Consider the following 12484-nt stretch of genomic DNA (forward strand, 5'->3'; position numbering starts at 1 on the left):
CTGAAATCCACAGCAAGGGACCACTTCTGCTTTTCAGCCTAAGGTCAGTCACAAGATGTTTCAGTTTTGGAAAAAAGTTTTTGTCCATGTCTAAAAAAGAACAGAGTGATCAGATTCCAGTTGCTTATGGTTCCGTCCAGCAAAAGACAACTTTTCATAGTCACAAACTACAGAATCCAGCACTATTATATTTATCATTAGCATTATTTGTCACTATAAAAGAAACACAAGGTGTTGTCAAATGGTTACTCTTATATATTTAATAATCACAATAGTTATTCTGGTGGTTGCTAATGTGTTATTAGATGGTTGCTATGGCGCCTGTGATGGTTGCATTGATTTGTCTGTTGGTTGCTTATCTAATGCTAGGTGGTTTCCATGGTATATAATATGGACATAGTTTTCTCAGGTGATTACTAAAGTGTTGCCAGTGTGTTGCTATGATATCTCTGATAGTCACAGTGTATTTTCTGTTGGTTGCTCAAGTGTTGCTAGGTGGTTTCTATGATAATTCAAATGGTAGTGATTTTTGTTTGGTGGTGACTAAGGTGTAACTAGGTGGTTGCTATGGTATTCCATGCTTTTAAAAAGGAAAAATGGTTGATCAGCATTCACTATGGTGGTGTTATGGTCTGTCTGATTTCTTTGGGATGTGGTTGGGCACCAGAAGTCGTCCCTGCACATCATCAACTGACCTCACAATTGCTGTGGCTGAATTCCTTCAAATCCTCACAGCAATGTTCCAACATCTAGTGTAGAGCCTTCCCAGGAGAATTTTTAATAAGAATTATTGTAATGCTACTGTAATCCAAAACAATTCTGCTTAACATTGACCAAAATGAAGGATGTGGAAAACAATCTGTCCACATCTGGCCCAGTCCAGGATTAGCAAAGCCCTGAGCCCCCTGGTGTTCTCCAATTGGAGAGGAGAAATTGGGAGAAACAGCCTGCCTTATTTGAACCTGAGTGGTGGGATGTTATTGAACTTTTATGCTAGTTATGGTTCGTCCATTAAAACACTAAGTTTGAATACAAGAGGACCTAGGCCAATCATCAATGATCAACTTTATGGTTGTGTCTTCTGACCTCAGGCTGTATGTTCTGGACATAGAGAAGGGCTGATCTGGTAAGTTGGAACACACAGCAAAGAAAACTGGCAGACAGACCTTGTAGGTCCAAACATGTGAAAAGTAATTGCAAGGAAATGCTGGCAGAGAGTTCCAGAATAATTGCAACTCTTAGCTCTGCAAGGGGCTTTTACATTTCCCATAGAATGTAAGTAATATGGAGACTGAATGGACCCTGTTCAAGACTTCAAATATGGAATTCCTGATTCATGGGATGGGCACCAGAAGGACATACAAGAGGGCTTCTTTGGCAGGCTCTTGTTCCCCAGTAATGAGGAGAGGAACAAAGTTGAAATAGAAAATCTGAAGTTTAATTTTCCTTACTTTTCTGGAGTATACATTCTAAAAAAAAAAAAGATTCAATTTGACAACTCAGCACTGGGTGCAATATAAATAAACCCAGCACAGTTTGTTTTAAACCAGCAGTTAATACTTTTGACTCAGCATGTTCAGTCATCTGCTGCTCCTTTACTGCTGGGTATAAACAACTATGTGTTTGGGTTACAGTAACCTTGGCTGGGTAGAAAATGTATGAATAAATAAAATATATATTTTGTGACTAATATTAGTCAGTGTATTACACACACAAACACAAACTCCCCAATATCAATAAAAAGTTAGGAAAAATGCATTTTATTATTCATATATCTTTAAATACCTTTAAAAATATTTATAAAAAAGTTATAAAATATGAAATTTTAGTAAAAATATTTTTAAATTGAGATTATTGTATTAAAAAAAGTAATAATAGTACCTTTTTAAAAGAACACATTTCAATAAATTGTTCAGTTCACTACAAGTAGATGCTCCAGTTAAAGTGGGAAATGAAAACAAAATGGTGCAGTATTGCACAGATGATTTTTTTACTTATCAGTTTCATTTCCACTTCGCCAGATTTGGACAGTATTTAGCTGGATTTTGTCAGTTTCACACAGATCCTTTCTGATTAATTCAGCTTTGAACAGAATTTGTCGTATCTACAGTCAATGTTGATCATTTTGGTGAGCTTTAGAAGTGACTGTATTGAATGTGTTGCATTACAAAAATTTTATTGAATGTGGGTTCATTTCAGAAAGAATTTCATCAGTCAGATGTGGACAGAGGTTTGTGAAATTAGATACATTTTTAACAGACCTTTTTGGGAATTGTTTACATAGAATTTTAGATTTGAGTTTGTAAGAAACAGCTTCAAGGCCTTATGGATTTTTACAATAATTGCTGTGAATAGGGGTTTATGTGAAAATCAAGAATTTTCCACTAGCAATTGCCACTAGCAATACATTATAGAAGCTCATCAGTAGCTAAATTAAAATTAACATGGAAAATGCAAAATGGCAATGTAATCCTAAGATTTGCCATTCATACATGTAAGTTTGAGCTAAAAATTCAAATGTAATAATTCCATGTATATTTCCACATTTAAATTAACTTTTTATATGATCATGCAAAAACTGTGTCAAAATGATAATTAAAATGATTTTCACCTAATATACATGAGTTTTATTTATTTTGAAATTTAAATTCCAAACTCACCATGACGCTAGAAGGATGGCAAATTCAAAAGTTAAATGGGGAGAAGTTCAAATGCATTTTCATGCATTTTTGACTCCAAACAAATCACTGCAACCATCAAAGACACCAACAGAGATCCTCCTTATGCATCTGTTTTTGGCCTCCTGCTTTATTTTTTCTCTACAATATACCTGCTTCTCCTTGGTCTGATTATCAGTAGTAATGGCCTTACTTTCTATTGCTATTCTGATGATATTCAGATTGATGGTTTTATGTTTATAGTTATTCAACTACACCCATGGCACTCCCTTGACTAGAAGACTCTGTTTGAGATGTTGAACAGTGAATGCATGCTAATTTTTTAAAACCCACACAGACCCAGAGAGAACACACCACACTCTTCAAAGAAGAAACCCAGCAACTGTGTATCAGTGAGTGCTGGAATTTCACTTTGAGCAAAAGAAGATGCATTCACTGAAGGTTTTCACTTTTGTTTATATTTTGTATATAAATGAGTTTACACCACTTTAAACAAAAATCAAATCTGAATCAACAAAAAGGAAATCACTGTTAGAGAGTAAAGTGTCCATTAAACTTTTAAAGATGGGATCAGTCATTTACTCCAATGACACGTCATAACATTAGGACACCACTGTGTATGAGATTCGGTAATACATTACATTTTGAAGTTTCTTAACCCACAGGGAGTTCTGTGCATATTTCCTGAAAGTGTAAAATGGGATAAAGTTGGGATAGTTGAAGGGATAAGCTGAAACTGTTTTAGCGATAGAAGAGAAGCACAGCAGATTCTGTGATCTCTCTGGATGCACTCCAGTCCGAGTTTGTCCCATAACCGCTCCAGTCAAACCCAGCAAAATCTCCACACTGTTTCGGAGAAGCTTCTGGAAAATCACCACCTCCTCCAATGCAGTACTGAAAAACAACGACAAGAATCCCACTCAAAAGTTCAGCACCAAAACATGTCACATTTTGTAAATTCTGCTACATTCAGCTAAGCACACTCTGAGGAGAACATTAACTGCTCATTCTGTACTATCAGCTCCACATCAGGGTGGCAGTGTAGTTATAGTTTTAGTTCTAGTTACAGTGTAGTTGGTATACACACGTGTTCTGTGTTGCAGCCTTTCGGTCTGATCCCAGAGCAGATTGCCATGGCAGCCCTCTCATTATTAAACACTCGGAAAGCCATGAATCCAGGCTCAAACTCTCCTGTAAACATCCATATTTAACAAACCAACTGTTATTTCCACATAATTATATCATACTGCTCATTTAAAAAGTAAACTTTAGAAATATAATCAGCAAAATGACAGTTAACATGCTAAGAGTGCAGGTTAAATGTTGCTCCTTAAAATGTTGCTCCACAGCTTGATCTCTTTGCTAAAGTATTCACTGTAAAAGTATAGAATACAGTAAAGAATATGTAACTAAGAAAAAGACTAAAATTATTTGTTTTCTAACATTCCAGACTCTGATAACATACCTCTGGGGTGTGGGCCATAAAGTTTCCTGTTAGACTCTACGCTTCCAGTATCGTACACCACAGGGACAGTGGGTCCATTATTAGTAAGACAGGATCCTATTCCAGTTTTTACTGGGAATTTCTAAAAGAAGAAAAAGAAGATAATCCTTTATTGATCCTCTTAGCGAAATTACTTCTCTGCATTTGACCCATCTGTGGTAGTAAACACACAAACACCTAGTGTGAGCAATTCTTCACAAACACTAGGGGCAGTGAACACACACACACAACTGGATCAGCTGGCTGCCAACCACCTGGGATTGTAGCACCCTAGCAACCAACCACCTGGGATACTATAACAACCACCTAAAAATCCCTAGCAAAACTAACACCCCAAGACCCCCCCCCCCCCCCCAAACACCTGTCATACTTTAGCAAAATCTAGCAAGAGCCAAGCAAACACCTAGGAAAATATTAAAAAAACAACAACAAGATATTGTAGCAAGCCTCTGAAACAACCTGTCACCAACAAGTAGCAGCAGCCTAGCTACTCTCTGATTTACCTAACAATCACACTAACAATTACTTGGGAAACCAGTGCATTCACTCAGCACAACCCTAGTAACTACAATGCATACAAAAACATCCACCTAACAACACTAAAGCAACCACTCAAGAAATTATAACAAGCAACTTGCATACATATGGCTATCCCCATTTAAAAAAGTAGCAACCCCTAGCAATCATCTGGAATGTACTTTTACATATGTCAGTTTTAAACCACAATAATAAAAATTATTCAAACCGTGAAAAGCTGGAAGAGGTTTCCTCCGTAATTGTTGAGGAAATTCGTGTCGGTGTGGTAGCGGAGGATTGCTTTTTTGGTCCAATTTTCTAAATGCTCATTGTTGGGAACATGCCACACCGAAATGTCCAGCGCTGGAATGTCGTAGTAGCCAGGATTCTGTGGGAAAATGACATAGAAGCAATGAGTAAAATTAAAGGAAATTTTTACATTGTGTGTGATTGTCTCTGGTCACACAAGTTTCAACCATTCACAACAATCGTAATGTCTTTTGTTTGGAGGGCGCACCTTATAATCATCACTGGTTGCAGCTTCTGCGGTTCCGAAGGTGACTCTATTGGACCAGGCTCCATCTCCTTCAGGTAAGTTTGGGTTATTACCCTGTTGACTAGACCAGCGATCTCCCACAGTACATTTCCCAAACATGTTATTCTCATGAACACTAGCTACCAGAGTCCAGCCTCCACCATCAGTGGTCATATCGCAGTATGTCTGGTAGACCACACCATTCGGAGTCGTCAGGTAGTACAGGCCGTCTGAGAGCATATTGGGACACATCAATATATTATTAGTATTATCTGCATTTGTTTTATTATTAGTAGTAGTAGCATTAATTACCACCATATTGCTGCATGTTATGTAATTCCATACTGGAATGAATAGTACCATAGCCGTCACCTGGAATACCACATTTTACATTTGGAATTTTGGTTTTATCTCATTTTTGTTTTTGTCTAACTCTCCCTAGCTTTTATAAATATTAAAATAGTAACAAACACCAGAAATACCATAGCAACCAACCAGTGACACCCTAAGAACCAGGTGCAAAATATAAGCAACAATCTAACAACAGCATAACAACCAGCTAATCTCCCCTTTTTTAGGAATAATCCACTCACCTGATTATTCAATGCTAAGGATTCTAGATTTGCATATATATAATATGATTTGTGATATGAAGCTGATTTTTGGATGTAAGACTGGAGCAAGTTGTTATAGCACCGAAAGATGATAAAATGTTTAATCTGTCATTTCCGAGCTCACCTTCCTGGGTTTTGTATTTTTCCATGAGTTCCTTGCAGCTCCTGGGACTGAAATATTCAGCTTCTGTAGATTAAAAATAAATAAGCATTTTAAATAAATATCATATACAGCAATTTTGCTTTTAACAGGTAAGAAACAATAAAACAAAGTGCACCCTTTCATTCAGAAATTTATTTTACATTCTCTCAGCATCACTACTGCACAGGGCACTGTGTAATTCTACAATTTCAGACTGTAGTACATCAGTTGCTTTGCATACTTTGTGCAATTAAAGGTTCGCTAACCAAGTATGCAGCAGAGCTCACAAAAGTTTATCTCACCTCGGTCAGATTTGGAGATCTCCAATGCAGAAAACATCACAAGCAACAAAAAAAACTTCATCATCTCTACCAGAGGAGGTCTTGGATTGTTGCTGCGAGTCGTCTGAGGTTTTCCAGGGAAATTGACTGTCTGGTGTTCAGAGGTCAGAAATAAAGAACACTGCACTATGATAAAGATAGAGCAAATCCCTAATCGAACATCATCGCCCTGCTCATATGGGGAACTAGCTTTGAGACCATGTCTTATACCCCATAATGGCCTAATCACAGATTGCTAAAGTGAACATTGCCATATTTGGTATTAACAACCTTATAGGTCATAGGTGTTCCCCTTTCCCTCCTCCCTCAATTCCTTCTCCTACACATTGCATACAATAATTTTTCCAGAAAACCCATGAACATTGACCCTTTTGAAAGTTTATTTCCTACTGTAGAATGACCAGTTTAACACTGATACATTCATGCTGCATGGTTTAAGGTTCTTCAAGCCTTCTGTTCTTTCTGTTCTCACAAGACACACAGGGCACTTCAGGACCATTTGCTGAGACCTTGTAGCACAGTTGCAGTTTTGCAATCAAAAGGACGGGACCACTTCTGCATTTCAGGCTGAGGTCAGTCACGGATTGTTCAATCTTCAAAAGTTCAACCACAAACACCAAGCCAGTCTGACTCTCAGATGTCCATCCGATTTATTATTTTTTTAGAGAAGAACAGAGTGACCAGAATCAAGAGGTCTGCTCTGCTCTTGCTGTAGTCAGCACAGAGGCAGGAAATCCTTAAATTAACTTTGTGACAGTCATCAGAACTGCACCTAGCAGACCAGCTCTTGACAGACTTGGGCAGTGCTTGTTAAGATAATAATAAAAATCATACTACTAAATTTTTGCTCTATGGCATTGATTTTCACTAAAGGTACAAACAATATGAATTCTTGTGTGCTTTTAATGTGTTGCAAGGCTGTTAATACATAGTTGCTATGGTATTTTAATATAGGTATGGTGTATGGTCTGAGTGCTATTCTTTGATGGTAACAATGAAACATTGAAATGTGTCGCTATGTTTTTGTTTTTTTTTGTTTTTTTTTTTTTGTCGGTCACAGCAGCTTTCCTGGAGATTGCTAAAGAAGTGGTAGGCAGTTGCTACAGTAGTCCATGTTTTTACAGAGATATTGCTAAGTGGTGGCAAAGCAGTTGCTAGGGACTGGTCATAATATTGTGGTCCAGGTCTAGATGTCATGCAGGGAACAATGGAAGTCACATCTTTCAGTGGTACCTCTGTGGAGAAACTGATGAAGACATCCCCACTGTGGACCTGAAAGTGAATGTTAACGTCACCATAGTCTCAGATTTCCAGACTCTCTAGGGAGATTCTCCAGGATACCTTTTGTCACTTTTGGTCTAGGGTTTAGAGGACTCCAAGATGGCGCCAGTGTGTGTGGCTGGCCGTCTGCTGCTCTCACTTTGCCTTGTGTTGTTGGTGTTGCTAAGCTTTGGCACTTCACATGTGAAGTCTCTACTGGTGTATGATCGCCAGTTTCTCCTGGATCTTAGATATAATACCTGTGATGTAGGTGTTTTTAATCACAGTGGACAGAATCCTGTGCCCCCGCACCTATCAGGTATTCCGAATCACCTGCGCCGGGCCTCGGCCCAAACAATTCAGCGAAAGCGTCGCCGCCGCCGCGGTAAACGTGGCGGTCAGCTAGTGAAACTAAAAGTCTGCCTCTCACAATCGTCATCCAGTTCCCGGCCACGACGTGGATTATCCCCCCAATTCGTTGTGTCCTGGCGTTTCCTGGAGCCCATCAGCATCTCCCTGGTACCTGTCATCGGCCTGGATGAGGGATCCCGTCCCCGCCGCCCCTGCTTTTCCCGGCTCCGCAAGCGTGGGGTGAATCCCCGCAACCTGAAGACGCCGCTTCGTGCTCCTAATCTGTCTAAAGCACAGGCCTCAGCTCCTGCCAGGATAGGCCTTGTGAACGCCAGATCACTGGCAAATAAAACTTTTATCCTGAGGGACTTCTTCTCTTCCCAATGCCTGGATTTTCTTTTTGTGACAGAGACTTGGACTGGTGCTGGTGAGTACAGTGCCCTCGTTGAACTTCTGCCGGCTGGCTGTGGTTATTTCAATACCCCGCGGACGTCAGGCCGGGGAGGAGGAACGGCGACTGTTTTTAAAAATAATTTTAAATGTAAACAGCGCACTGTATCACCCTCATTTTCCAGTTTGAAGTCACTTTATTTGAGGTGGGCCGCTCTGACCCGGTGCTGTGTGCTGTCATCTATCGACCCCCTAAATACAATAAGGATTTCATAAATGATTTTTCTGATTTTTTGGCGGGACATATGCTGAACTATGATCGCATCCTTATCGTCGGGGACTTTAACATTCACGTCTGCTGTCCAGATACACCGCTGGTGAAGGACTTTGTAAACATCATTGACTCTTTTAATTTAGTGCAGTATGTGTCCGGGCCCACACATGAACATGGACATACCTTAGACCTTGTTCTGTCTTATGGGTTGTCTGTGTTCAATTTAGAGATCCATGATAGTGGGTTTTCTGATCACATGCCTGTTTTATTTGATGTTGTTTTCTCCTGTGCTGCTGTTAAACCTTGCGCTCCTGCTCGGCTTGGTCGGAGTTTTAACTCTTTCACTGCCGGTCAGTTCACCTGCGCTTTCGACCAGCTTTGTCCTCCTCCTGATTCAGCCTCTGTTAATACGGAGGAGCTCAGCTCCTGGTTTCACTCCTCCTGCCGAACCATACTGGACTCAGTGGCTCCATTAAGAACTAAACAGCCCAAAGTTAAACCTGAGCCCTGGTTCAATGACCGAGCGCGTGCAGCAAAGCAGAAGTGTCGCAGAGCTGAACGCCGATGGAAAAAGGATAAGCTGCAGGTTTCATTTCAAATGTTAAAAGACTGCTGGCGTTCTTACCAGAGCACCATCAAAGAGGTTAAGAGAGAACACTTGTCAAATATTATTATGGCAAATTGTCATAAGCCACGTGTGTTATTTAAAACCATTGACTCTGTTCTTAAGGCCCCTCAGTCTGTCTGTTTGGAAGCATCTCCTGACATGTGTAATGACTTTCTGCACTTTTTTATTGATAAGATTGTTACTGCAAGAGCTCTTATCACAGCTCCTGCTGTTGACCCCTCTGACTCTGCCCCTTGCTTGGCTGTGTTTGACAGGTTTGAGCCGGTGACTCTGTCGCACTTGGAGGATGTGGTGGTCCATTTAAAGCCCTCAGGTTCTCCTTGTGATGTTTTGCCTCCTCACTTTCTAAAAGAGATTTTTCATACTATAGGGCAGCAGGTTCTGGCCATTATTAACAGCAGCCTGTCTTCTGGTGTTGTTCCTGTGAGTTTTAAACATGCTGTAGTACAACCCTTGCTCAAGAAACCTGGCCTCGACCATACAGTATTGGCTAATTATAGGCCTATTTCCAAGCTGCCTTTTATTTCAAAGATCTTGGAGAAAGTTGTTTATGCTCAACTGAAATTATTTTTGGATGAGCATAATATTCTGGAGGTTTTTCAGTCTGGTTTTAAAACCTTGCATAGTACAGAGTCAGCGTTGCTCAGGGTTTTTAATGACATTCTCCTGGCCAATGATTCTGGGGACCATGCAATTCTTGTCCTGCTGGATCTAACTGCTGCTTTTGACACAGTGGATCACAACATTTTAGTTTCCCGCTTGCAGCATCTAGTCGGCATTTGTGGTAGTGTTTGGACTGGTTTAGGTCCTATCTGACGGACAGAACTTTGTGTGTTAGTTTTGCTGGCTCAGAATCCTCCTCAGCTCCCCTATCATATGGAGTTCCACAGGGCTCAATCTTAGGACCCCTCCTTTTCTCACTTTATCTGCTCCCATTGGGCTCTATCTTGAGAAAACATAGCATTGCATTTCACTGTTACGCTGACGACAGCCAGATATATGTCCCTTTAAAGAAGAAAGATGCTTTCTCGATTAAACCACTGTTGTTATGTCTCAATGACATTAAAGACTGGATGGCTTTAAATTTTTTACATTTTAACGAAAACAAAACAGAAGTGATGGTGTTTGGTCCCAGTGGGCCCTGTGAAGCCCCTCCAGTTGATTTGGGCCCCTTGACTTTGTATGTGAAGCCAACTATCTTAAATTTGGGTTTTAAGATGGACAGTGATTTTAAATTGGACCGCCAAATAGGCACAGTAGTCAGGTCCAGCTTTTTCCACCTGAGGCAGCTGGCAAAGGTGAAGCCAATTCTCTCATACGAGCATTTTCAAACAGTAATCCATGCCTTCATCACATCCCGGTTGGATTACTGCAATGCACTGTATTTTGGAGTCAGCCAGTCCTCCCTCAGACGTCTCCAATTGGTGCAAAATGCTGCTGCCCGACTCTTAACGGGATCACGCAAGAGGGAGCATATAACTCCCATTCTGGCCTCTCTCCACTGGTTGCCTGTGCATTTTAGAGTACATTTTAAGATTCTTATTTGTTTTTAAATCTTTAAATGGACTCGCCCCACCTTACCTCACTGAGCTGCTACACCCCCACGTCTCTGCTCGGTGCCTTAGGTCAGCTGATCAGCTGCTCCTGGAGGTGCCGAGGTCAAAACGTAAGCTCAGAGGAGATAGAGCTTTTTCAATTGCTGCGCCGAAACTGTGGAATAGCCTGCCATTACAGATTAGGCAGGCTTCTTCACTTTCGGTTTTTAAAACTTATCTTAAAACCCATTTTTATTCCTTGGCTTTCAACTCAGCATGAGATGTTTGTTTTGTTTTATTAGTTTTATTAATGTTGTTTTTATTTAAGTTATTTATTTTTCCTTATTGGTTATTTTATTTTGTTTTAGTTTGTTTTATAAACATCTTTTGTACAGCACTTTGTTTTAACTGTTGGTGTTTTTTAAAGTGCTCTATAAATAAAGTTGAGTTGAGTTGAGTTGAGTTAACATGGCCAAGAGCCACCTACTACAGCATGAAAAGACATCTGACTAACACGCAAAAGGACCAGCCACATGTAGAAGTAGGCAGAATGCAACTGGCAGAATCCTGACAGTGAGGTTAACAGAAAGTATCAGAGACATTGTCAAATTGTGGGCAGAGACTTGGTGTTAAGGGAGTATTAAGGAAGACTGGGTGTATTTGTGGGTGAAGAAAAAGGAGCCAGCCTACATCCATGTTATCACCACAACTGATGTCAACATTTGCAATAAACCCCTTCTCAAGTAAATCTACAACTTGCATGGACAAAGACACCAACTGGAATGCTGGCAGGAACCCCATCTTCCTGCGGCATTGCTGCAAGAGCAAAGACAAGAGCAAAGCCCTCAGCTCCATCAATTTCTTCACCAGCATCCAGGAATCCTTCAGTGGGCAAGGACTTAAGGACATAAGGACTTCCAGCAAGTGAGAGTAAACCTCACCAAGGGGCCTTGAGAAGATCCAAGGCCTGAACCTGATGGTCAAACCTCAGGCCAAGCTGGAATAGGAGAATACATGTTTTGAGGTAACTGAAAAAACCTAAATACCTTCACAAAGGTCAGCTCATCTAAGTCATATACTATGCTACCTTGTGGCCTGCAGATGATTCCAGGTTTGTCTAAGTAAGCAAAAAGCAACAAACAATGATTTAACAGTGGACACTTTGACACAAAGGAAACACTGAAGACTGATTTTAACTGCTTATATTTTGTCTTGATACAAATGAGTTTACACCACTTTGAACAAAAATGAGGTGAAGACAAAATCAACAAACATAAATCACTATAAAAAAGATTACAATCATTTACAATTGGTTGCACTTTTAAAGGTGTGGCCAGTTTTTTCCTCCACCGATTTTTCCGCATGTTTGCTAAAACCTATTTTCAACATGGTCACAGCCATATGGGAGACCCATTTTATGGTGTGTAAACTGATTCATTCAGAAATTAAAAAGCAGTTTGATTATTAACTTAAAAATATATAAACAATATTAACAATCATAAAACAAATATAAACAATCCCTTACATTAATGTTGTTGTTTTTTTTTTCTTGACTACACATTTAATGGTTGGAACATGGCTGGCATTGTAAGTAACCTTTGTTTAAACTTTTGATTCTTGTCTTTATTTGAAAATTACAGTAGAAGTTTAAGATCCACAGGAGGTTCAGTTACTATTACTGCAGAAGTGAAGGTAGAATTTGCTGAATGAGCAGTT

The 12484-nt window shown here is 39.9% G+C and overlaps 1 protein-coding gene across 2 annotated transcripts; it reads right to left on the reverse strand.

Annotated features, from left to right (window-relative positions):
* Nucleotides 1–3128: 3128 nt before the first annotated feature.
* On the reverse strand, nucleotides 3129–6960 carry LOC136685606 (intelectin-like). Of its 2 annotated transcripts, none has more exons than XM_066659420.1 (8): nucleotides 6840–6960; nucleotides 6292–6421; nucleotides 5972–6034; nucleotides 5216–5463; nucleotides 4928–5086; nucleotides 4144–4264; nucleotides 3766–3869; nucleotides 3129–3572 (listed from the first exon to the last, which is right to left on the reverse strand). In XM_066659420.1, the coding sequence occupies exons 2-8, from the start codon at nucleotides 6353–6355 to the stop codon at nucleotides 3420–3422; spliced, it is 912 nt and encodes a 303-aa protein (XP_066515517.1). In that variant the 5' UTR covers nucleotides 6356–6421; nucleotides 6840–6960; the 3' UTR covers nucleotides 3129–3419. The 2 variants fall into 2 exon arrangements, with proteins under 2 accessions (XP_066515517.1, XP_066515518.1); XM_066659421.1 differs by lacking the exon at nucleotides 6840–6960 and adding an exon at nucleotides 6721–6795.
* Between the last annotated feature and the right edge of the window lie 5524 nt (nucleotides 6961–12484).

This window comes from Hoplias malabaricus, chromosome 2, assembly GCF_029633855.1.
Source record: "Hoplias malabaricus isolate fHopMal1 chromosome 2, fHopMal1.hap1, whole genome shotgun sequence".
Lineage (NCBI taxonomy): Eukaryota > Metazoa > Chordata > Actinopteri > Characiformes > Erythrinidae > Hoplias > Hoplias malabaricus.

Bases quoted from the DNA above. Each gene is read 5' to 3' on its own strand.
- LOC136685606 (XM_066659420.1), bottom strand. From the start codon at position 6,355: ATGATGAAGTTTTTTTTGTTGCTTGTGATGTTTTCTGCATTGGAGATC. The intron at 5,464-5,971 runs GTGAGCTCGGAA...ATATGCTCTCAG, and splicing joins AAAATACAAAACCCAGGAAG to ACGGCCTGTACTACCTGACG. The intron at 3,870-4,143 runs GTATGTTATCAG...GGATGTTTACAG, and splicing joins TTATGGCCCACACCCCAGAG to GAGAGTTTGAGCCTGGATTC.